At 41.0% G+C, this 26,253-nt stretch overlaps 1 protein-coding gene across 9 annotated transcripts in view; it reads left to right on the top strand.

The window, feature by feature from the left end:
* Window positions 1-26,253, top strand: part of ralgps2 (Ral GEF with PH domain and SH3 binding motif 2) — a 556,829-nt gene that overhangs the window by 490,898 nt on the left and 39,678 nt on the right. For 6 of the 9 annotated variants that reach the window (XM_068037884.1, XM_068037880.1, XM_068037881.1 and 3 more), the window contains 5 exons: window positions 3,784-3,925; window positions 6,710-6,861; window positions 8,994-9,048; window positions 17,648-17,725; window positions 19,547-19,652. In XM_068037884.1, coding sequence (XP_067893985.1) covers window positions 3,784-3,925; window positions 6,710-6,861; window positions 8,994-9,048; window positions 17,648-17,725; window positions 19,547-19,652 — 533 coding nt within the window. Of the gene's footprint in view, window positions 1-3,783; window positions 3,926-6,709; window positions 6,862-8,993; window positions 9,049-17,647; window positions 17,726-19,546; window positions 19,653-26,253 lie in introns of those variants that run through there. The other 3 variants (XM_068037887.1, XM_068037885.1, XM_068037888.1) reach the window with 3 other exon arrangements.

Raw genomic sequence — 26,253 nt, forward strand, 5'->3', positions numbered from 1 at the left:
GAGGTTCTGTCACTTTTTTAGGCCATAATTTGCAGTAGCAGGTCATTTAGCAGCATCTACCATTTGTGAGATTTCCCCCTGAGTGTTTACATTTTTCAATTTTGCATGACAAGTTACTGAAAGTGCGAGCAAGGGAAAACAGGCAAGTGAGACCTATGTGAACAGGGCAAGCAACTGTGTATCTTTTAAATCAAATTGAAGAACTGTGAAATTAACAAAGAGTGAATTAGAGAGGGTCAGATCAGGTACAGAAAGAGAAATAGAGAGGGAAAGAAATTCAATGAAGAGAGGGAAAAAAGACAAAGAAAAAGTTTTTTTAAAAAGGTAAATCTAAAATTTGACATTTTTTTTACATCTCCAACATCAATTAACACCCAAAGGAATGAACCTCCACACATAATAGCTAATTTCCAGTGCCAGAGGGGTTGACTAGTAGTACTTGAGCATTTTCAAGAAGAAGATAGTAAAGTTTGGGACTCAAAGGGAATTGAAGAATATGGAGATCGGGTGGGAAAGTGGAGTTCAGGTGAAAAATTAGCCATGATCTTACAGAATGGCAATGCAAGCTCAAGGGGTTAAATGGTCTACTTTTTTAATTACTTATGTTTTTATGTAACTAAGAGTTATCACATTATTAAAAAGGCGCTTGAAAAGGCTTTTCTTTTCTGTGGAAAGTTTAGTTTGTATCTACTGCCCAAATTAAGCAACTTCACGTTATTCAATGCATTTCAGTGGGGAGTGAGCACCATTAGCCTCACTGTTATTTTGGCAACAAATTCTGGTGCATTGATGTTCACCGAGCCTTAATGTTTTACCTCGGCTAAATCAAGCACAGTTCTAATGTTACTACCAAGGCAGGAGAAATGCACTGTTAATTCAGTCCCACTTCTATACGGGTCATAGCATATCAATGAATTTTCCCACCTACCGAAGAATAGCTAATTAGAAACTCTATTTGTCCCCCAGAATAAAACACGTCAACTAGGTTTCTTTAAACAACAACAACATTAATTATTTATTAGAAAAAAATGATAAGTCTTAACCACTTAGAGGATAAATCTATAGATCTGTGAAAAGCTCCTTATTTCCCTAGCCCCCATGTACACGCACTTACATTAAAAAAAAATGGTTAACGGGGGAAAAAGGATTTTGGGTTTAAGAGTTGTTTCATATAAATAAAAGGAATAATAAAATAATTCAGCTTTTCACGTTCTGGTAGGAAATTCTTCATTTGGGTGAGGTGTGAATAGTCCGACACCACTTGAAGTCTCTCTAGGCGAGGTTGATGTACGTTCTGTCATGGGTAGACGTTCAAGGCAATTTGACTACAGCAAGCGTCACATAGGTCTTTCAGCAGGGATGTAGCAACAGTACTGCTTAGGACTCTCAGCAGCAGTGTAGCAGTAGAAGCTTTCTTCCAGTTCCAGGATCTCCCAAAACACAGGATGCAGCAGAAACCACACTGGATGCAGGAATTATTCAGAGACAGGAGGCAATAGGAATCTGCCACCTTTCAAATACAGGATTTCATTTCAAGAGATGCAAGTCTCCTTTACAGAGAGAGGTCTTTTTCTGGGTCTTCCACTTTGATCTCCAGGCAGGTCAGAAACCAAATTTCAAATGCCTGCTCTTCGTCCAACTCTCTGGTTTTTAAAAGGGTCCAAAATGAAAGTAAACCTTCCTGAGCTCATCACAAGACCAGACATTGAGTCTTCCCTGTCATTCAAAGTGTTGCTCTGAGGATGTCAAAAACCCCTGGCTGGCTTGCTTGAAACTGCTAGCTTTCCTATTCTGGTATACAAAGTCAACATCCAAAAATTTCAGCTATTTGCAGGTGTACATGTCCACTGAAAATCCTTTTTTCAGTTTTTTAAAAACACATAGAATTCTAAGATTTTAGTACAAAAATAAAACCTCTTGGAACACTAATCAAGGTGATAGGTTGTTGTTTGATAGCATAATGTCAGGGAAATCCATCTGAAAACAGCACTTTGTCAAAGAGGTTGTAAAAATATTTCACTAAATTCTTCAGCTGGATGAAGAATAGCTTTTCTACCAGTCGTGTAGCCACTGTCCCCACCACAGGGCAAAGGGTTCCCTTGGCACTACTTGAAAGACACCCTCAAGGTCATAAAAGTTGAACTGGTAAACAAACATTGGAAAGCAGGTAATTTCAAGGATACCGGCAGGGGGTTTGACCTCAGAGCTACCCTCTGTTGTGACAAGAGAGAATTTATAACCTGGCATGTGACTTGTTTCTGGAAGACTTTGGTTTCATTTTTGAAATTTAAAAGCCAGTGGGTTGGACAAAAGCAGGCAATTGGAATTTGATTTTGACCTACGTGGAGATCAGAAGAACCAGAAAATTATTACCTCTCTGTAAAAAAATCCTTGCTCTTGAAAAGCAAAAGCTTGTATGAAGCGGTACTGTTGTCTCCTGCATTTTCAAAGAAATCTTGAATTTGCAGAAATCTAGTACCGATTCTATCGAATGTGAGAGCTGACACCTGTAGCAACACCCCTGATGGAAGACCGTGTGAAGCCTTCTACCGTTGAAGTTCTTTGAACGCCTACCAATCACAGACTGTTCATCAACCTTGCCTGGAAAGACTTCGAGTGACGTCCAACTATTTGACTTTGGGGTACCTCACCAAACCAAAGAACCTCCTTCCAGATCATGACAGTCTAAGTTTTTATTATTCCTTTCATTCCTTTGAAACAGCTGTAAACCAAAATCCCCTTTTCCCAGTTAACCAGTTTTTGGATGTATGTGCCTGTGCATGAGGGCTAGGGAAAAATAAAGAGCTTTAATATCTCAATTGGTATATAGATTTACTTCATTATTGGGTATGACTTGGTTTTATAGTAAATGGTTAATTTTGTTGTTGATTAAAGAAATCTAGTTGGTATGCTTTATTCTGGGGACAAATAGAGTATCCAATTGGCTGTTTCAGTAAGTGGGAAAACTTACTGATATGCTGTGACCTGTAGAGAAGTGGGACTGAATTAACAGTGCACTCCTCCCGCCTTGGTCGTAACACTTGTGCTAGTTCCTTAAATGGAGCGATCGACTTTAACCCTATTTTCGGCTCTTTCCCCATATCTTACTTTTATTCTTACTTTCTCAGAGATTTACCCAATTCCATTTTAAATGGTCTTGTCATGTCTGCCTTCATTGTCACTTATGGTAAAACACTCCATTCTTTATATTCATTTAAGTTCCTCCTTCATTCCTCTGTATCTGGATCTATTTTTTCTTGTTACTGATTTATTAGCCAGCAGAAACCTTACCCTCTCAAACCGTTTCCTGATCTCAGATGTCCCCTCATATCCATCTCCATTTCAGTGATAAAAGCATTCTTCTGTCACACCTTTGTTCCTGTAGCTTCTCATTCATGTGAATCTTCACTATACTCTTTCCACTGCTTTAACAGCCTTCCTATAATAGAGTTCACACAACTAGACACAGTACTCCAACTGTGGCCAGCCAATGTCTTGTCCAAATTTAACATTACTTCCTTGCATTCATTGTGAAAAACTTGCACTGAAACACAGTTATGCTAGTACTAAAAAATGAAAGTGAAGTCCTTGTTTTGTTTACAGTGGTATTTGTGGATCTTTATAATGTTGTGGTATACACTGCTTCTTGAATAATATCTGCAATATGCCTGCTAATGCCCTTTGTGAGGAATATTTATTGTGTATTGTTCACACCTCTAATTATTAAAAGTACAAAGGCCACCAGATGCCATTGAGTGAGTTGTATGTTATTTTAAACTTCAGGACCTGATGCAGCGCCATCCCCACAGAGTAGCCGGCGATACGTGGCAGCAGAGGCAGCCTTAATGGATGTACCACCAACTCCACCATCTTCTAGGCACCTACTAACACATGGACATCGGAAGTCCCACAGCCTAGGATACAAGTCAGTAATCTATTCATTTGTTATTACCTCAGGATCACTTATTAATTTTTCAGTGTGTAGGCATGAGAAAAAAACCGCTGTGGGAAATGCGATTTTCTTGGTCGCTTTGTATGAGCTATTGGGAGAGGACATATTTTAGGCAGGCTATCTCTTGTCATTTATTTCACTTGATTTCTAATTATTGTTTCTTTAAGGTTCATAAAAAATACAATTTTGAAATCAAACCATCTTCAGTCTTGAGTTAAGTTTTAATTGTTCTGCTTCCTCATCTTGAAAAGAAATTGTGCCCTGAGTCTTTTTCAAATTATTGGGTATTTCTCTGAAAGCTCCAGAATGCTAAGGAGTCCACTTGCAATGTTTGTTGCTGAGCCAGATAAGGTATACTCTTTGACCACAAGTGTAATTCCTATAGTCTTGGAGGAGGTGGAGAAACTGTAACATCTTTTATATTGATTCTATGCCATGCTGGTGGCACTGGCTCCCAGTCAGCCAACTTTACAATGGAGTTGCTGCCAGCTATGTGCGCCAGCAACATGAAAACAGCTAAGTAATGTCATAGGTAAATTGAAAGTTGTAAAGGAGCAGAAATCATAAGAAAGACTACAGGTGTAAAATGAAAAACTAAGACAAAAAAGCCTGAAGAAGATAAGTATTTTAAAAAGAGTTACATAAAATACAATAATGGACCAATAAAGGTTAAGTTAGTACAAACCAAGAAAGTCTGCAATAAAATGGCTGGACGGTGCTGAGTTAGCTGAGGTGACTTGGGGACTACAATTGACCTCAGTTCCTTAGGATAGATCTGGGGAAAATCTGTCAGGAATCTCTCCTAATTATTGGAAAGTCTGTTTGTGTGGATTTCAGGTGAATGCAGGATTAATGTCATTTGTGATGTTGTTGCAGCTGGATAATTTTACACTTATTGTCTAGATGATACAAGAAATATGACACTTGGGTGAGATACTAGAGAACTGCTGGTTCACAGGAAATTCCTTTCATGTGAGGGGGAGCACCAATTAATGGAGCAGATGAAAAAGGAACCATTTGAAAATAAGTGAAACTACATTGAATGCAACCATAAATGATGCCTGAATGGGGTGGTAGAGGCAGAAACCCTCACAACATTTAAGAAGTATTTAGATGAGCACTTGAAACGGCATAGCATACAAGGCTGTGGACCAAGTGCAGGAAAATGGGATTAGAATAGATAGGTGCTTGATGGCCAGCACGGACATGATGGGCCGAAGGTCCTGTTTCTGCGCTGTATAACTCTATGGCTCTATGACTAAGACTCAAGTGTTAAACAAAAGTGAAGTTGACTTGCGGGCTATATTTTTTCCCAATATTGCTGGCTATGTTGGTTGCATGCCAGGAACAGGTTTAATAGCCTTGCTGAGGTGGATCTTCTGAACTCATCATTTATTCTGTTTGCGCAAGTCTCTGCAGGATGGAGGAAGATCGAGTGGATGCCAGAGTTAAGATTGGGTACCAGGGTTAACATGTTTATTTTGGGTACTGGGGTTAATGGGGATAGTTTGGGTACAGGGGTTAATGGGAATATTTTGGAATGCTGTAGCAACTGGAGATTTGAGACAATGTGCAATGATAGGAGTGAAATTCCAAAAAGTAGTTTTAAACTTGAATATTACAAACAAAAATATGTTCCCTCCTTAGCTAGAGTAGCTTTGTACTTTATTTCTGCCACCAATCAGCAAACACCTCCTTCAAAGAAACTCAAAATCTGTCAAACTCAACTCACTTTGAACAAAGCTTCACTGGCCTTCCCTGACCATCCCAATCAGTCCAACATGTTGATCAACCCTATCTTAAGCTAACCACTCAGAGAGCTTTCCCAAACTAGTACCACACCAACTGGTCCACAGCTTCTTGGTATATCCCCCTCTCTCCATCAAAACAGAGAAATTTTGCCTATTTCTGCTTCATCCTCACCATTACAGGTTCAGCTTCTCCACCATTCCTTGCCAGCTTCTTGAACTCCACAAACTCCAACTCATTCAGAACCCATCTGCTGGCATCCTATCTGGAACCCAAGCTTAAAGGGATAAATTATGAGGACAGGTATTCCAAAAGTAAGAATTCCTAGAATAACCTTCATAACGTGGTAAATATGCTAACATTCAACTGGTTCAGATTGTGGCATTCTTTTACTCTCTCTTGTTTCAAGTAGACATTCATGTATTGACTTATTAACCTAATTGCCAAAAATGTTCTTTAATCTCTCCATGGAAATCAGTCTAATTTTTCTTCTCCACATCTTGAAGATGAAACGTCCCTCAGGAGGAAAGGGATTTTAACTCTGGAGTACTATATATTATGCTACACTTCATCATGCATTGTGTTCTTTTTTTCAAGGACAAGGGTTAAGAGAAATAAAGTTGACTTATTAATATAGTTTACTGTGTAGCTTTTAAGCATGCATATTATTTTTTGGAAATTTCAGTAGACAGTTTAGTCTACGGGTAAAAATCACCTTATATCCACAGTTATCCAGAGCATGTGTGTGAATTTGGTTGCAATGTAAAAACTGATACAATATGTTCCATGAAGGTGAAAGTGGGATGTGATTAATTATATATTTCATTTATGGACTGGCAAACAATTTGCTTATGTAAAAGTTTTTCTTTTTATACACTCATAATAAACAGCCCTAGAAATAAACAGGGACATGTTTTGGTTTATTTGGGGCAAATTCTGAAATCATACATTTACGTCTAACTATATTGCTTAAATGAGAAGAATTCAATTTCATGTCTTTCTCCACAGCTTTATACACAAGATGAATACAGTAGAGTTTAAGAGTGCCACATTTCCCAATGGAAGACCTCGGCACCTGCTGGATGACAGTGTAATGGAAAACTACACCCCTTCAAGAGTTCAGGCAGAAAGTTCCACCATTTCCAGTGGGATATCACTAGGTCTGTAAATACATCTCTGGTCTTTTCAATCAAGAAAGCAGGGGGTGAAAACCACTATGAAATTTGGAATAGGATGTGGTTGGATGTTATTCCATGATCCACAAAAGATTTTACATTCAATGATGAATTAACTTTAAATAAACCAGTAGATAATGGGTTGATATTACATCAGGCAAGGCAGATAAGTTGATCTGGATGCATTGACAACAGGGGAGTGACAAGTGCAAGGATTACTGGATAACTGTCTTTATTATACGTACATTGGTTGACAGAATTTAAAAAGAAGCTGCAAAGGAGATTTATTTTCCTGTGCTGTGTGCATACATGCTAAGCGCTCCCAACAAATGCAGTATCAAGTAACTCAAGGAAAACAAAAAGATGTGGATAAATAAGTAGTTTAGAAATGGAACTCAAGGGTCAAAGACAAGCTTCTTTTGGTCTGGGATGAGGCTGAGTCATAGTTGAGTGGATAGGGGTGAAATTTGCTTTTTATTGGATGGGGAATGAGTCACTGCTGATGGGAGAAGACTTGGCTTAAATTCGTTATAAGAGTTGGTGATTTATTCTTGGGAAGGTAGGAAAGGCTGAAATTTGTGCTCACTGCAGAAAAAAGGCCAGATTTGTCCACATGAAGCAGGGTATATTAGAGATTGGGAATGCTAAATTTTCCTTGTAAAATGGTGGGATCGGTGGGTGTGGATGGATGGATGTTGGTTGTATTTCAGTTGGGGCGGGGTAGAGATTTGGAGCTGGATTTCCGATCAGCGGGGGTTGCTGTATTTGTTTACTGCGGAGGGGCAGAGTTGGATTTCTCAGGAAAGGTTGTTTTTTCTACTTATTTCTAGTCAGTTGTGTGGCAGCTGCTATTTTAGCTCACTGGAAGAGTGGCTGTGATTGAAATGCTGGATTATTGTGCTTGTTTCTGCTCAAGGGGAAAATGTTGATGGCTGTATATCTGCTCAGTTGGGGATGCTTTGATAAAGAAATCTCTGCACATTAGGGACTGTGGGGGAAGGGTATGATTTCTGCTTGGGAGCGTGCAGTGGGGTCTAAGTGCTCTAATTTTCAGTCACTGGGGCAAGATGTTAAGATTTCTGCTTAATTTGCAGTGGGTTGTTGCTCCATGGTGTGAGAGATTATGCTCTGTTGTTTGGAAGTGACCTTAGTTCAAGGGTGTAGAGAGGAATTGCCATTCTTTTTAACAGGCCAAAATCTTCCAGTTTCTTATCTTCCTTTGTGGCACAGGTTAATGCTCTAGTTTGCCTATTTTAGAGGAATCGTCAATTCAGTGTGTCCTTGGGTAGCACATTTTTATTATTGTTTCATCAATGGATGTTTTAATGACTAATCTGTTTACTGTTCAACTAATTTTTTGGCGCTTTCAAGCTTCACTTGCTTTCGCAGCCTTGCTATATAAGAGCTATTTATTTGCATATAAATTTTGGACTGAGATAGCTATCAGACTTTTATGTTTAAAGTTTGATGACTTTCTTGATACTATTCAAAGGCAAGTGCTCTATGCTTGCCTTAATCGTATAAAACTTTGTGCTTCCTTGCATACATCTTGACCAAAGAGACCACCTTTCTTCTGAAAAGAGCAAGATGGAATTTCTGAGATTTGAATCCAGTTTGTCATGTAACATTAGATGCTGCCCAATTGCAATCAGTCACATAACATTTACACTGCCCCTATAGGCACAGTACCTTTGGAGTCTTGTGACCACTCACTCACTCTAATATTTAATAGATATACTCGTGACCAGTTGAAGTTGAATTGAAAGTCTAAAACTCATTTTATTTATCCCCTTGCAACTAACAGAACTAACAGATGAGACATTCATCCTGTACTGTTTTGAAGTCCAGGTCCCAGAGATTAAAGGACAGCTTGCTAACGAGGTGCATTCCCCAGTCCACTAATATAAGAATAAAAAGATAGCATTGAGAGTTTGTCCTAGCTTCCTTCTTTGTATATTGCTGTACTACTTTGGTGAATGATTATATGTACTTTTATTGCTAGGGAGTAGATGAAGAGCAACATTACCTGGTGGATACATCAACTTTGTAAAAGATATTTAACTTTAAATTGTTAGGACAACTTATAATGTAACAGTCCTTGGCATTTTTTGTTTCAGGTAGCAGTGAGGGTTCAGAACTCAGTGAAGAGGTATCATGGCCAGCGTTTGAAAGGTAAGGGAGTTTGGGGAAGCAGATGGAGATGTAGGGTACCTTCTGTTCCATAGAAAGAGCAATAGGCACTTGATTGTGAATTGTCTTATGGACATATAATGGCTCTAAAGACTCATCAGTTCCATGGTTTGGGCTTGTGTGAATGATGGTGCTTTCGTCAACAGGCTGTTGATAGGGTGGAGCAATCTCTCTCCTGTCCAAGATGGTTTGTGACCTGGATCAGATGTCAGATTTACTGACAGTGACGAAACTGCTCAAAATTACAATTTTTCTCTATGCTTAGGTTTTTTTTTAGTTTTGTGTTTTAAACTGGGCATCCCAATGCCAAGAATGTTTGTGAGCAAAAATGTGCATCAACTTTGCAGCTGATGAATTGTCGCTATTATGTACATAGCCCTGTTTGTATGTTACAGCAAAATATTCATATTAGTACTGAATGGCATCTAAGTGCAAATACGGTGAAACACCAATTTCCAGCACCTAAATTGAGTGTCTTTGCAGCAACACGGTTCAGCTTTTGTTTAACTGGGCGGCACAGTGGTTAGCACCGCAGCCTCACAGCTCCATCGACCCGGGTTCGATTCTGGGTAATCCCTGTGTGGAGTTTGCAAGTTCTCCCTGTGACCGCGTGCGTTTTCGCCGGGTGCTCCGGTTTCCTCCCACAGCCAAAGACTTGCAGGTTGATAGGTAAATTGGCCATTGTAAATTGTCCCTAGTATAGGTAGGGGAATTAAGGGAAGGTGGGGATGTGGTAGGAACATGGGATTAATGTAGGATTAGTATAAATGGGTGGTTGGTGGTCGGCACAGACTCGGTGGGCCAAAGGGCCTGTTTCAGTGCTGTATCTCTTTTAAAAAAAAGTCTGGTTGTGGGGGTGGGAGAGTACTTCTTTGTTCAAGGTATATTCCCATTTTAATGAGTAAAGTTTTAATCCCCAAGATTTTTGCTTTTGTAAAACGTCAATTTCTTTACCTACATTGACACCCTAAAGTTAGATTTCGTGACACAATCTGCCAGCCTGGTGACATAATGAAGTCATGTATCGTGCATCTTGGAATGGTTTCACAGGAAATGCAGTGGCAATAGCTTCAGATTGGCCCAAGAACTGATCTGGACTGCCAGAGTTTCAATATATCATTTCAAAAGCTGTGTGATGGGTTTTCTTTACAACGGAAGAAAATTCTGATGACACTACTGTTTTACTCTAATTTTGGCCTCTTGAGCATCTCCAATTTTAATTGCTCCATCATTGGTGGCTGCGCCTTTAGTTGCCTAGGTCCTAATCTCTGGAAATCACTCCCCACACCTCTCCACCTCTTACCTCGCTTTCCTCCTATAAAACGCTCCTTAAAAACTACCTTTTTGGGTCATCTGACCTGACGGGCGGAATTTTACGCCACCCCAGCAAGCTGGATGGTGGCGGGGGTGGTGTAAAATTGAGCGGGAGGCTCTGAGAGGCCTTTCCGGCCTGCTCCTGCCTCCGCCCCACTTTACGTGGGCCACAGGGGGGGGGTGAGAAAAGGGCTGCCCGCCCCAGACCAATCAAGGCCTTTAAGTGGCTGCTTAATGGCCATGTAAGGGCCTTCGCCCGCCTCCACTGGTATTTTACACGTGGCAAGCAGGCATCTGGTCGACGTGAGAGGCCGCCCAGTGATACCTGGCAGCGCCTCAGTGCACTGGGGAGATGCGGGAGCCTTACAATCGGGCACAGGATGCCCGATTGAGGACCGCCCCTGCTTCCCCAACCACCCCCAGGACCCGAGATGCCCCCCTCCCCCCCAAACGACCACTCTTGCCTCGCTGGTTCGTGACCAATATCCACGGCGAGGGAAACCCAACTTACCTTCAGTCCTGGTTCCATGTCCTCAGCTGGGCTACAGTCCCAGCAGTGGCCACCGCTCCCAATGGCGCTGCTAGGGCTAAGAGCTGCCGGCCCAATGATTGGCCGGCAGCTCAATGAGGCGGGACGTACTCCCTCAAGCAGGTGGAAGTCCCACCTCTGAACCCGTAAAATGCAGGTTGGATCCCCGGGCTGGGCGGATGCAGGTTCGCCACTGCCTTACATTGGTAGCCAGCTCCCATCCACCCGTCATAAAAATCCAGCCCCCATCCACCCATCATAAAAATCCAGCCCCCATCCACCCGTCATAAAAATCCAGCCCAACATCTCCTTATGTGGCTTGATGTCATATTTTGATTTATAATGCTCTTGTGAAGCACCTTGGGACATTCTATTCCATTAAATGTGCTATATAAATATAAGTTGTAGTAAAACCAAGCACTGTTTTGAAGTAAAGCTACCTTTTCTGCTGACTTTTAATTAATGTAGAAGCAACTTTGGTACTTCCCTACTATATAATAATAGTTTTACTAAAATCCTGGTTTGCATCCTTTTCTTTAATAAAGGAAGATTTTAATTTTTTTATTTTGTGTTTTTATAAAATAATAAAGCCAACAGATACCAAATGTTTTATCTTAGTCCCAAACTTTTATTCAACCAAAAGTAAAACAAAAAATCTAATGGAAATTAGAAACCTAAAGGTTTTGTTTATCTATATCTGACTTAACACTTAACATTGTCTCATGTCAAAATTTTGTAAAACCATAATTGATAGTAAATTATGAATACAAATTTGCACATAATCAAATATTACCATACCTCAGACACAGCTAATGTATGGAAGCTGTGAGAAATAAATCAAATTGAGCTTAGTAATCTGTCTAAAAACCTTAAGAGTCTTCAAAATATAGTAGTGTTAGAACATTTGAACTTAATGCAAGTGGTCTGTTTATTTATGACCACATAATGTGGCAGAATTTCAATTTCTACCAGCTTCAGTTTAATTCCTTGTTATCCACATATACAATCAGTATTACTATGGTGAGTTTCAAATCAATATTTGAGATTATCTAGGTAATGGATATTAGCACTGGGGAATGTTTCAGGTTTTGAGCACTCCCAAGTGAGGCACTGCACAGCCAGCTGGCTGTACTTAGCCCAACAGACAAAATACCATTTCCAGCAGCACTAGTGTGAATCAATTCCAACACTAAACTTTTGAGAATGGTACCATAGTGGTTATGTTACTGGACTAGTAATCTGGAGGCCTGGACTAATGCTCTGGAGAAACAAGTTCAAACACCACTATGACAGCTGGTGGAATTTAAATTCAATTAATTAATACATCTGGAATTAGTTTAGTTTAGAGATACAGCACTGAAACAGGCCCTTCGGCCCACCGAGTCTGTGCCGACCATCAACCACCCATTTATACTAATCCTACACTAATTCCATATTCCTACCACATCCCCACCTGTCCCTATATTTTCCGACCACCTACCTATACTAGGGGCAATTGCTAATGGCCAATTTACCTATCAACCTGCAAGTCTTTGGCGTGTGGGAGGAAACCGGAGCACCCGGAGGAAACCCACGCAGACACAGGGAGAACTTGCAAACTCCATACAGGCAGTACCCGGAATTGAACCCGGGTCGCTGGAGCTATGAGGCTGCGGTGCTAACCACTGTGCCACCGTGCTGCCCATTAAAAACTGGTCTCAGTAATGGTAAAAATGAAAATACCGGATTGTCGTAAAAACCCATCTGGTTCACTCGTGCCCTTTAGGGAAGGAAATCTGCTGTCCTTACCTGGACAGGCCTCATGTGACACCAGACCCATAGCAATGTGGCTGACTGTTAATTACCCTCTGAAATGGCCTAGCAAGTCACTCAGTTATATCAAACTGCTGGGAAAAAGTCAAACATAATAAAACCAGATGGACCACCCAGCATCGACCTATGCACAGGAAACGACAATGGCACTCCCTGCCCAATCGACCCTGCAAAGTCCTCCTCACTAACGTCTGGGGACTTGTGCCAAAATTGGGAGAGCTGTCCCACAGTCAAGCAAAAGCCTGACATCGTCATATTCACCGAATCATACCTTACAGCCAATGTCCCAGTCTCCTCCCTCACCAGGGTGGTGGCACAGTTGTATACAATTGAGAGAGAGTGGCCATGGGAGACCTCAACTTTGACTCCAGACCCATTTCAGTCTCATAGCATCAGGTCAAACAAGGGCAAGATATCTCTGCTGATTACTGCTTTCCCTTTGCTAATGAATCAGTACTCCTCCATGTTGAACACTACCTGGAAGAAGCATTGAGTGTAGCAAGGGAACAAAATGTACTCTGGGTGAGGGACTTCAATGTCCATCACCAAGAGTGGCTCGGTAGCACTACTACTGACTGAGCTGGCCAAGTTCTGAAGGACATATCTTCAGACTGGGCCTGTGGCAGGTGGTGAGAGAACCAACAAGAGGGAAAAATCTACTTGACCTCTCCCTCACCAAAATCTACCTGTTGCAGATACATCTGTCCATGACAATATTGGTTGGAGTGACCACCACATAGTCCATGTGGAGGCAAAGTCCAGTTTTCACACTGAGCACACCCTCTATCATGCTGTGTGGCACTACCACCATGCTAAATGGGATAGATTCAGAATTGATCTAGTAGCTCAAAACTGGGCATCTATGAGGTGCTGTGGGCCATCATCAGCAGCAGAATTGTATTTAACCACAATTTGTAACCTCATGGATCGGCGTATCCCCCACTCTACCATTACCATCAGGCCAGAGGATCAAACCTGGTTCAATGAGGAATGCAGGAGAGCATGCCAGGAGCAGCACCAGGCATACCTAAAAGTGAGGTGCCAACCTGGTGAGGCTACAACACGGGACTAGATGCACGCTAAACAGCAGAAGCAACATGCAATAGACAGAGCAAAGGAATCCCACAACCAACAGATCAGATCAAAACTCTGCAGTCCTGCCACATCCAGTCGTGAATGGTGGTGGACAGTTAAACAGCTAACCGGAGAGCAGACTACAGAAACATCTCCATCCTCAATGATGGAGGAGCCCAGTACATCAATGCAAAAGAAAAGGCTGAAGCATTTGTAGCCATCTTCACCCAGAAGTGCCAAGTGGATGATCGATCTCGGCGGCCTCCTGAGGTCTCCAGATGCCATCTTCAGCCAATTCAAGTCACTCCATAGCGAGAACTGGCTGAAAGAACTGATACTCTGACCATTTTCTGCCTGTAGTACTGAAGCATGCTCCAGAACTAGCGGCACTTAATCAGCAATGCTCAGTTTGGGTTCTGCCAGAGACACTCAGCTCCGGACCTTATTATCTTCGTCCAGGCATGGATAAAAGAACTGAATTCCAAAGATGAGATGAGAGTGACTGTTCTTGACAAGGCAGCATTTGACCGAGTTTGGTGATACAGCACTGAAACAGGCCCTTCGGCCCACCGAGTCTGTGCCGACCATCAACCACCCATTTATAGTAATCCTACACTAATCCCATATTCCTACCACATCCCCACCTGTCCCTATATTTCCCTACCACCTACCTATACTAGGGGCAATTGCTAATGGCCAATTTACCTACCAACCTGCAAGTCTTTTGGCTTGTGGGAGGAAACCGGAGCACCCGGAGAAAACCCACGCAGACACAGGGAGAACTTGCAAACTCCACACAGGCAGTACCCAGAATTGAACCCGGGTCGCTGGAGCTGTGAGGCTGTGGTGCTAACCACTGCGCCACTATGTGGCATCAAGGTGCCCTAGCAAAATTGAAGTCAGTGGGAATCAGGGGGGAAACTCTCCACTGGTTGAAGTCATACCTCGCACAAAGGAAGATGGTTGTGGTTATTGGAGGTCAATCATCTCAGTCCCAGGACGTCACTGCAGGAGTTACTCAGGGTAGTATCCAATGCCCAACCATTTTCAGCTGCTTCATCAATGATCTATCCTTCAACATAAGGTCAGAAGTGGGGATGTTTGCTGATGATTGCACAGTGTTCAGTACCATTCACAACTCCTCAGATACTGAAGCAGTCTATGCCTGCTGTTACAAGTCTTTTTTGTTAAATTATGAGCATTTGTGTTTTAAAACTGAAAAAAGATTCCATAGATGCTGGAACTTTATTTTTTTTTAAAAAGAGGTCATCAGAAGGTCTTTTGGACTTGGCTTGTAAACAGCAGTTACTGGAAGGCACCTGTTTTCAGATCAATATGCAGCAGGGGGATTTTTTGACATGGGGAAAGATGTTAACAGAGAAGTGACAGGTCAAGATTTATAGGGGTCAGGAGGCTTGACTTCTGAGATGTTTTTGGTTTTGCTTTGGATATGCAGTTGGGGTATGGACAGTGTTCTGAAAAGGAGTAAAAGAATCAACCTGCCAAGAACAAACTGCAACTCAGCCTTTTCCAGCTCTTTGAAAAATCTGCCAGTTTTCCATCTTTTTGCGAAACCCTTAGAAGCAAGTGTAAGAAATAGAGAAATTGATTCTGCATTCCTTCTGCAAGACCTGCCTGAAACCCCTGTTCCTGCATTTCTCCTGGAAAGCATGCCGAAACTGATCTTTAACGTAGCCTGAAAAGAACTGTTCTAGGAAGATCCCAGTGACAGCCGTCTATGCGTATTTTGGACGCCAAACCAAAACGAAGGACATCTGGTAACTTTCCATATCCTCTTTTTCCTTCAAGAATTAGCCAGTATTTGGCCAAAGTATTCTTTTTGTCTTTTTTTTTTGGTTATGGATGTCTAAAGAGTAAATCTCTATTTTTGCTGTTACTGGTGTATGTGTGTGTGTGTGTGACTAAGATTAAAAAAGGAACTTTCATATTTCACTCTGTGTATTAATGCTTTACTTTGTTACTAGTTAAGACTTGTTCTATAATAATCTGATAATTTTGTTGTTTATTAAAGAAACCTGATTGGTAATTTTATTCTGGGATAAACATGGGGTCTATGACTGACTGTATCAGTAACTGGGAAAAAAAATTAAATATATGTTGTGACCTGTGGAGAAGTGGAACTGGAAAAATAGTGCACTCCTCCCGCCTCGGTCATAACACTGCATGCAGCAAGACCTGGAAAATGTTCAAGCTTGGACTGATAAGTGGCAAGCAACATTTGCACCTCACAAATACCAGGCAATGATCATTCCCAACAAGAGAGAATATAACCATCTCCCCTTGACATTCATGACATTACCATCGCTGAATCCCCCACCATCAACATCCTGGGGTTACCGTGACTAGAAACTTAACTGGACCAGACATATAAATACTGTGGCTACTCAATCAGGTCAGAAGCTGGGAATTCTGCAACGAGTAATTCACATCCTGAGACCTCAAAGTCTGTCCACCATCCACAAGCACAAGTCAGGAGCATGATGGAATCTTTCCACTTTCCTGGATGAGTGCAGCTCTAACAACACTCTGGATGGTTGACACCATCCAGGACAAAACAGCCCGCTTGATCAGCATCCCATCCACCATCTTAAATATTCACTTCCTCTATCACTGGCACACATTGACTGCAGTGTGTACCGTCTACAAGATGCACTGCAGCAACTCTCCAAGGCTCCTTTGACAGCACCTTCCAAACCCGCAACCTCTACCCCTGGAAGGACAAAGGCTGTAGACTCATGGGAACACCACCACCTATAAGTTCCCCTCCAAGCCACGCACCATCCTGACTTGGAAATATATCGCCAAAACTTCACTGTTGCTGGGTCAAACTTCTGGAACTCCCTCCTTAAAAGTGCTGTTGGTGTACATGGGCTGCAGCGCTTCAAGAAGGCAGCTCACCACCACTTTCTTGAGAGCAATTAATGATGGTCAACAAATGCTGGCCTTCCCAGCAATGCTCACGTCCATGAACGAATAATTAAACAAAAAATTGCTTTTAATTTGACAGTTTTTTCTGTTGGTTGCCCTCCACCAGGAATTAGGGTAACACTCTTAAATTCACTTAGACTGGACTTTTGTAGCCAGCAGAGTGTGTACACAGAGTTTTAGCCCATGAGTCTGGGTTGCAAAGGTATAAGGACAGTGCTGACCCAACCACTGAGCCGTCTATGCTCCTTAAATTGTTGTTTATCACTAAATAGAGGCAAGGTGTGCCTGTTAAGAATTAGGTTCAACATCAAAGATTTTTCTCTGGTGACTCCACAGAACAACTATATGTTATTGTGTTTCCTCTGTGCTAAATAGTTATTTCCATTATTGGTTTAATGATTTTATTCTTTACTGCTTTTAGAGTGGTATTGCAGGAGGCCTCAGTGGCATTTTGTTAACTCACAAAAATGCAGCATTCTGTGAAGAGAATTCTTGGAAGATTACACATGTATGCAGTACGCCATATCGTAGTAGAATACTAATTCAATCCCCAACAGATACCCAATCACATCTGGTGGAAAATGCCAAATGGATGTTGCATGCTTACCCTCAGGGAAAATTGGAGTCCACTGAGCCATTCATCAGTTGATTCAGAGTGCCACTGACAGAAGCTTGGAAGCCCAGAGCCCTTCCACCCTCTCCTCCCCACCCCCCACCCCCCCAACCTAAGAATCAGAGGGTGGTAAGGGGGAGAAGCGTCTCACCAGAAGAATCTATAGATTACTTCAAATGTTTAATTTATTTGGCAGTGGAGTGGTTTCTTTCAACTTAAATGTAGAGATTATGAAAAAAACAAGAATATTTTGAACATTGCTTTTTTTTCAAACTGATAAAATTCTGCAGGAGCCGATTCTATTATTCTTTCTGTCCAGTGCCACGGTTTGGGAGGAATGGCTATCGAGGCCACATGAAGGTCAACAGGTAATGATCTCTTTTGTAAAGGAGTCAGTAGGCACACTTCTATCCAAGGTGTATAATCAGGTGAAAGAGGTGACACTAACCCAGATTAATCAATCTGCTTTCTCTCTCTCCTAAATCAGGTTACTAATGTGGTGATGGTTTTTGAAATTTGCAGTACCTTTCTCTTTAGCAGTTTAATTCAGTCTATGCCTGATCCCAAAGTCTTGATTGTATTTGATGTGTTGTCACATTCTGATTTGTTTCTTGTGCTGAAAAGAAAGGAACGTTACAAGCAATTGATTCAGCAGGATAATAATTTAGAGATATTTAATACAGGGAAACTGTTATTGTACATTCTTTGATAATGAAACACCTTTTATCATGAAATGTATAAAACATTTCCATGCTAATGCTCCTGCTTGAGTCAGATCTTGTTTTGCCACTTTATTAATAAGATCTTTATTTGATTGTAGAGAGGCGTCACAAATAAGCCCAACCTTCTTGTCACCCAAATCCCCATGCACAATTTCCAGCAAAGATCACTGGATAAGGAACAGAAACTGATTCACTGAAAGTTGATGAGTTAGTAATTGATTTCTCAATTCCCTCACTACTTCATTCAGCAAAAGCAATGAGTGCAACTGAGCCATACAGATCCAGAAGATCTGGGTTCAGTCCTTAGATTGTTGCAGGTGGCTTCTGTACCCCAGGCTAGGAAAGAGCTAAGCATCAAGGATTCCTGCTCCTGATGATTTTCCAGTGATCCCGATTGGAAAAATGTGCTTGTGGATTCATGTGACAAGAAGATGGGTCTTGTCTATGATGCCTCCCCACAGTCAAATAACATCGTGACACCCACGTGGCCACTTGGGCAAGCTACTTAAGGGCTACAGTGCACATGAAATTGTATCCCAGCAAGATTCTGTGTCTTCAAGAGAGAACGGGACCGAATTGGAAAGGGAAAAAAATTCTGGAAGCAATTCTATTTGATTAATAAAGAAATTCTTCTAAACTTCCAAACAAACAAACAGTCAAATAATTTTAAAAGCAAAATACTGCAGATGCTGGAAATCTGAAGTAAAAACAAAAAATGCTGGAAATACTCAGCAGGTCTGGCAGCCTCTGTGCAGAGAGAAGCAGAGTTAACGTTTCAGGTCAGCGAATGAAGTTCTGATGAAGGGTTGCTGACCTGAAACGTTAACTCTGCTTCTCTCTCCACAGATGCTGCCAGACCTGCTGAGTGTTTCCAGCATTTCTTGTTTTTAAGGTAAATAATTGTGTTCTAACGTGTGCCATAGTTCACTTTTGTTGAAGTGAAATGTTTCCAGGAAAGAGTCAAGGCAGATTTAGAAATATGTATATCACATGTAACAGTAATTACCAGAGTCTTTGCTTCGTGGGAGGATTAATAGACTCCTGATTAGTGGTGCCCTACCCTGTGGTCAGTTCTGTTACATTTAATTTTAGAGGAAATTGTTTTATGCAACAGTGCTATCCTAAAGTCTTTTTAAAATATGAGTGTAAAGTGAAGGTTTGAAACCTGAGTTTCAAAATTGGTAGATGATCTTTAACAAACTACAATGTCTTCTCTCATTTAGTGGGGCAGGTGATGTGAATTGTCAACGGTGGAATTCAAACATAAATCCTTTCACTTAAGTGGCTTATGCTGTGAACTGTACAAAAGTGGTCCAGTAAATTGAGCCATTATGATTTTCACATGTTTTTATTTAGAGTTGCAAACATGACACCTTCTAGGGTCAAACTTGTGTTGGCTATCCTTAAACCAGTAGAGTTTGCTGAATTGTACCACTGTTTATCACCTACCTTTGTCTTTATTACCAGTTCTGTAGAATCCGAGGAGTTGGCAGTGAACCTTTTCCCAGGCACAGTTACAATTCAAGGAGTTCTGAGAAGGAAGACACTACTGAAAGAAGGGAAAAAGCCTACGGTAGGGGAATGGTTTCAGTAACCTTGTTAGTTGGCAAAAGAAGAGTAACACTGATGCCTGACTTGTACAACAAAATGCATGCTATAATACAGGAGCTGCATCATGTCTGACTTAAATTATTCTATAATTTCTCTCTGCTTAGAGATTGTTAAAGCCAAAGGTGTAAATACATCATTGACTAGAAATTCTTGTGTTGCATTTAGCCCTAAGCTAAAACCATAATGAATGTATGACCTGCCATAGGATAACTGTAAGACATGAATGAATTTCTTCTAAGCATGTAAATTTGGGCGATAAAGAAAATCAGTAATAGTATATATGATTGGATGAGGCTGATTGCTGATGTGGATATTAGTGGTGACTTAGATTTTGAACTTGTATTTATTAGAGCCTTTCTTTTATGTTTAACAAGCTAACAGTGTACACGTTTTCAAAAAGCGTGACACAACAGAGCCATTAGTTTAATTTCAGTATCAGGTACAATAATGGAAATATCTGTTTGAAAGTAACCTAGTAAATAGCAGCCAATATGAATTCTAATCTGGAAGGTTTTTTTTATTTGTTCATGCGATGTGGGTGTTGCTAGCTAGACTAGCATTTATTGCCCATCCCTAATTGCTGTGGGTCTGGAGTCACATGTAGGCCAGACCAGGTAAGGGCAGCAGATTTCCTTCCTTCCTTGACATTAGTGAACCAGATGGGTTTTTACAACAATTGACAGTGGTTTCATGGTCACTATTCGGCTGCTTTTAATTCCAGATTTATGAATTGGATTCAAATTTCACCATCTGCTGTGGTGGGATTTGTCCCCAGAGCATTAGCCTAGGCATCTGGATTGCTGGTCCAGTGACATTACTACTACGCCATCACCGCCTCCCCAGGTTGACCTCCTGTTGTCGGTCTCGCTTTTGAATTGTTTTGAGTTGGTGTTGAACTGTATAAAAGGAAGAGATCCTCCAAGGAGAGAAGAGAAGTCCCAAGGAAGGAGAGAAGATCCCAAGCCAGTTCAGCTTTCCAGCACCTCTCTAAAAGATCCTGAGAAGTCCACTGTGTCAATTCATCTCATCTCCTGTCTTTGAAGAAAAGCCTGCTAAATTAATTCTCAATGCCGCCTGAAAAGAACTGTTCTGAAAGATCCCAGTGACCCGTCCACGTGGACTCAGAGGCCAGACTGTAAGCCAGTTTTGGAACACAACATATCTCATCTGCTGTCTCTTCAAGAATGAGCAAATATTCAGCCCAAGTGTTTTTTTTGTCTGTAAAGAGCTCTAAAAGCAAAAATCCCTTTATTTTTCCGGTTAACCGGTGTATATGTGTGAGTGTGAGGGGCTAAAGTAAAAAGGGAACTTTAGTATTTCAATCTGTGTGTTTATGCTTTACTTCATTACTGGTTAAGACTTGTTTTATAATGAATTGATAATTTTGTTATTTCTTAATGAAATCTGGGATAGAAATGGAGCCTATGATTCACCATATCGGTAATTGGAAAAAATTTTAATATATGTAGTGACCCGTGGGGAAGTGGAACTAGAATAAACGCTGCACTCCTCCCGCCTTGCTCGCAACAGTATTGTCAGTCGCTGTGACAGAAAACAGCTTAATATTTCTTACCTGCTCTTGTCACACCAAGAATTTGCTTGCTGCACCTTTCAAGAGTTTGAAAAAGTTCACACATGAAAGACACAAGTTGCTTTTGGAAATGACTGATGACACGAATTTGTAACACTTGGAAGTGGATAGGAAATTGACGGGAGTGAGCAGTCTAAAAGCTTCATCAGCCCTTTTATGGGCCTCCAAGATTGAGTGTCATGCCAGGACCATTAATCACATCATTATCAGGGTCCTCTATAATGTTAATTACAGTCCTAAATGACACCGGCAGGATCATTCATAATAATGTCGTAAATCCAACAATTTCACAACCACTGTTAAGTTTGATGAGGAACTTCAGAGCAATAATGAACTTTTAGTGGCTTTGATAAGGCTAAAGGCGGAGCGATACAAATCAGCCAGCAATTTATGGGGAATCTGAACTCATGGCATATCTCTTTTGCTCCACAGAGTGCTGGATTTCTTTACAAATTAATAATGGTGAGCAATGTTAATGTCTCATTGTAGTAACACAGCAGTTTCTGATCCAATATTGGAAACAGGATGAAGCTCCTACACATATGCAATCTGAGGTCAAATGACATAGCTAAAACCCCAAAACCATTTTCATCTCACCCACCTGATTGCCACCAGTTTCTGCCTTGCCTTCCAGGTGATACAAGTCCAAAGGCAGCTATTTCCAATGATAATTAATATCCTGTAGTCAGGGAAAGCTGACGGAGCTTTGGGAGACAGTTGTAGGTGTGTTTTGCACTTTAAGGGTTTTCAGATGTAAAGCATTTGCTGCTGTTGCCTGCTGCCCTTAAGTTCTGCTTTTTATTCTGTATGATAATACATCTCCCTTTTAAAGTGCTGCTCCAGGCTCTTCACAACAGCCCTTCCTGACCCTCTGTGCTCCCCCGCCCAAGCTGATTTCCTGTCTCCAGAGTGGCAAGTTGCCTTGTGGAGGATAATGTGTCATGTTGCCAAAATGGCAATCGTAGCTGAGGTTTGGATAAATTTGAGCGACAATTGAAGGCCAGTGAGGAGAAATCATGTCAAAAGATGATTAAATTAGGGATACAGATTTTGGTGGCAGTGGAGCTGATGCAGGTGCTATTGAGTTGGGAATAAGTGACCTTGCTGGCAGATCAGATGTGGAATTTAAACTTAACTCGGCGTTAAATAGGGCACAGAGATTTTGCACAGTCTGGTTCAGCCTGAATGAGAGACAAGAAGGCAAGATGGAGTCATTGCCAGGGAAGTGGGGTTTCTTGCAGGTGCAGAATACCGATATACAGTGGGAGGAAATTTTGATTTATCCACAGTTTGACAGGATGTCTGCTGGAGCTGAGAGGAGTGGCCCGGAGGTAGGGGGCCCATGCCTTCACCATATATGGAAACTCACCCTGTCCTTATGTAATCATTTGAAAAGCAATGTGAATGCATGTTAGGGGATTGTATGGTCTTTTAGGAGTGATGAGCTAAGATGACCTATCTCGTGATTTTTATGAATAAAAGTGATTAAAGTGTTTAATATTGAGTCAAGCTTGCACTTATTATGTAAGACTTATTTTGAGACTTTTTTCAAGAGACTTCAAGGGAATTTCTAAATTGACAACTGAAAATGGAAAGAATGCTTGAGTAGTGTTGAGCTCTGTGGAGTTGCTCAGTAATAGTTGTTGCAGTTGACATCAGCAGCTTCCTGGAGTGATTGGCAGCCATGGCCAAGGGAAATAAGTTTTACGTTTTTCCTGGAACATATGACCTTTTTTAAAAAATTGCTTAAAAGAGAAAGGAAAGTACTTTGTATGAAAGATATTCCTTCTCTTGCTTAATGTTTATAATGTCTGTTATTGCCTGCGTATGGTGTTGAGATTATGATGTGCGAAACCTTCCGAATCTCTTATTGCAAATACATGTCTAGATGGCCATTGCCCTGGAGGACAGAAGAAATAAAAAGGTAAATTTTGTGTAAAAAGTAATTGAGGATGGAGTGCAGGATGGGGTTCTCTAATGTATGCTGAGTGGGAAATGAGTATCTGAGACTCACAGAAGAAATCTGCATGGGGGACATGCTGGAGAAGCAGACTGACTGATGAAACAGGTCAGGGCACATGGCAGCTCCAGTTCTCCAGGAATCAGCTGCCTGCTGGTGGGTGCATAGGAGGGGTTTGCAAGAGGCCAGGCCCTTAGCCAAAAAGCTGGGTAGATTATGGTTAAGTAGGCACTTGAGTCCTGGAAACTAAAGCATTTTAATCTGTGAGCAGTCACATGGTATCATTATTCATTCATCCTTGATAAATGTTGTCAAATTCCTTACCCGGTGGGAAGCCTGTTATATTAGAAAAGCAAAATACTGCAGATGTTGGAAATCTGAAATAAAACAAAAAATGCTAGAAATACTCAGCAGATTAGGCAGCCTCTGTGGAAAGGGAAGCGGTGTTATCGTTTCAGGTCAATGAACTTTCATCAGAACTGGAAAAAGTTAGAGATGTAACAAGTATTAAGCAAGTACAGAGGCTGGGAAAAGGGTCAGGGAAAGAAAGAACAAAAGGTCTGTGATAGGATGGAAATCAGGAGATTAAATGATAAAAGGAATGGGTCTAGAGGAGTTGTAAATGGGAATAGCAGAATCATCACCAAACCTGCCATCCCAAAAAAAGGGGACAGAGGTTATCATGTGAAACTGTTGAATTCAATGTTGAGGCAGGACGGCTGCAAAGTGCATAATTGAAAGATAAGTTGCTGTTTCTTGAGTTTACATTGAGCTTCAGTGGAACAGTGTAGGAGGCTGAAGTCAAAGTGGGGGTGCGGTGGAGAATTAAAATGGCAGGCGATTTTCCTCGTGCCTTATGAGTGAAACAGGATGTGGTGAATGGTGAGATGAGGCCTTGGAACTGATCTAGAATTTCCTGCCCTTATACATCACCTGTTGTTTTAATTCAAAAGGCCAGAATCATCTTTGCTACTTAACTGTATCTTTAAAACAGGTACCAAAAGTTCGGCAGTAATCTTTTGATGGGAGAAATGATTTCAGCTGTTGAGGTACAAACAAAAGCCCACAGGTGAGGAACCTTAATAAAAATGGTGCCTTACCCGAGTGCTACCAGCTACAACTCCTGCTGATCTCCCAGACCCAAATCTCGTTCCTGTTGGTAGCAGATCTCCTGGACTAAAACTCAGAATTGCAACAGGTCTCCCAACTCATGAGAAAATATTTTCAGATAATTGACAGTTGATAACTGTGATCCAGCTGCAGAAACTGAATCCATTTCGTCTTTTCTCTTGTTAACCACCTCTCTGCCCTGGGTTATTCTCTTTTATTAAAGGTTCTCTGTCACCAACTCACCTTGTTGGGGTATTTTATGTTTGCTCAGCTTGTTCTCAAATATAAAACTTGGGAATGGTAATTATATCAAATTTCATTACCCATCCCTCCAACATAAAAGTAATTAATCAAGGTTTCACTACACTTCAGTGTATTTTCCCTGTTAAAGCAGACAGAGAAAATCCACTTAAAAATGCGACACAAACCAGGAAGAAACTTTCAACGTGCACTCAGGCTTCATATGAAACTTTTAGCGTTGTGTAGTTGATTTGAAAAACATTTTGCACAGCAAATGCTTCTAACTCAAACTTACTTTTCCTAGCCAATGTTATTGGGTATTTAAGTATTATGGTATTCAAAAATAGATTAACTTTTTTCTTTTTTTTTTTAACACCCTTCAGTTTTTAAGACTTTAATCTTCAGATTTTCGTGTAGCATCTCAGAGCGCTGAAGAGTGCAGTGCAGGTTCAGTTTGTCAATCTTGACCATGTTGCTGTTCAGACTCCCTTCTTTGCCCCCTTCCCACATCTTGGAAAGGAGGGAGGATTGAGGCTGAGTACTGTTCAGAATAATTTTGTGCATCAGCTGAAGGTCAGACTTCCCCACTCATAAACAGGAGATGTCGGAGGAGAATGGGGATTCAGGAGAAATTCAAGATTAAATCTCCTTTTCAAAAATACTGGAGTTTTTATTTATACGTTTGAGAGACTAATGATCAGAAAGACTTCCACATGCACACAAGTATACGAAGTTCTATATTTAATACTGACCAAAGTGAGGTGGTTGATCTCTGCTGGGGAATAAAATGTTTTCCTATTTCTATCACTTGCCGTTTGTATCAAGTGCCCCCAAACCATTTGAATGCATGTAGAGTGATAGCCCTTTGCAAAGTAACTGTGTCATAAGTTTTGAAAAGGTATGGTGTGAAATTTTCTACATCTCAGAATAGACAACCATGTGGCCCTCCTCCGATAACTATTTTGCTGCCAACTGAAATTAGTTCAGTGATCTGCACTGTCTTATAAATTTCTTTGAGCAAGATCTGAATTCTCAGACTGCTCCGTCTGGTTAATTTTTTTAAACATCTCTTGTGATGCAAATTTTGTCCAACAATTGCAATCTAATGTACTTTTTTATTCCAGTATACAGTGTCCAACACTGAGTTCAGTCCAGTCCTCCAGGATCTGCCAATAGTGAGGGATTGAAAACTATCCAAATACTTGATTATAATCATGAACAACAAAGCTGTTCCTTGTAGTCCTGTAAAGTTGAAACCATTTGGCAACTGATTTTAAACATCAGAAAATAAACTTGTGTGACTGCAAGAATTCAGTCTGCATCCTCTCTTGGGAATTAGGAGATGGTTGTTTGGTGGTTTAAGTCTTTCTTAACAGGAAAAGATTAATTAAATTGTACCAAATCAGTTGACAATATGAGAAGATTCAACTCTTGCAAATATGAACTGTATCAGAAAGCAGCTTTTACACAGTCCAGCAGCACAACATATCAATCAACTGGCATACATTAGAAACCTGTCTCTGAATCCCCGGATTGGCTGACATTCAGGTTCCAGGTGACAACGCACTATGTGGCAGCAGGGCAAGAGTGAAATGGGAAGGAAAACTTATCTGTTCCCCTCCTGATCAATCAAGATGGGAAAATGTCTGTGCAGATAACCAC

The sequence above is a fragment of the Heterodontus francisci genome, chromosome 8, assembly GCF_036365525.1.
Source record: "Heterodontus francisci isolate sHetFra1 chromosome 8, sHetFra1.hap1, whole genome shotgun sequence".
Lineage (NCBI taxonomy): Eukaryota > Metazoa > Chordata > Chondrichthyes > Heterodontiformes > Heterodontidae > Heterodontus > Heterodontus francisci.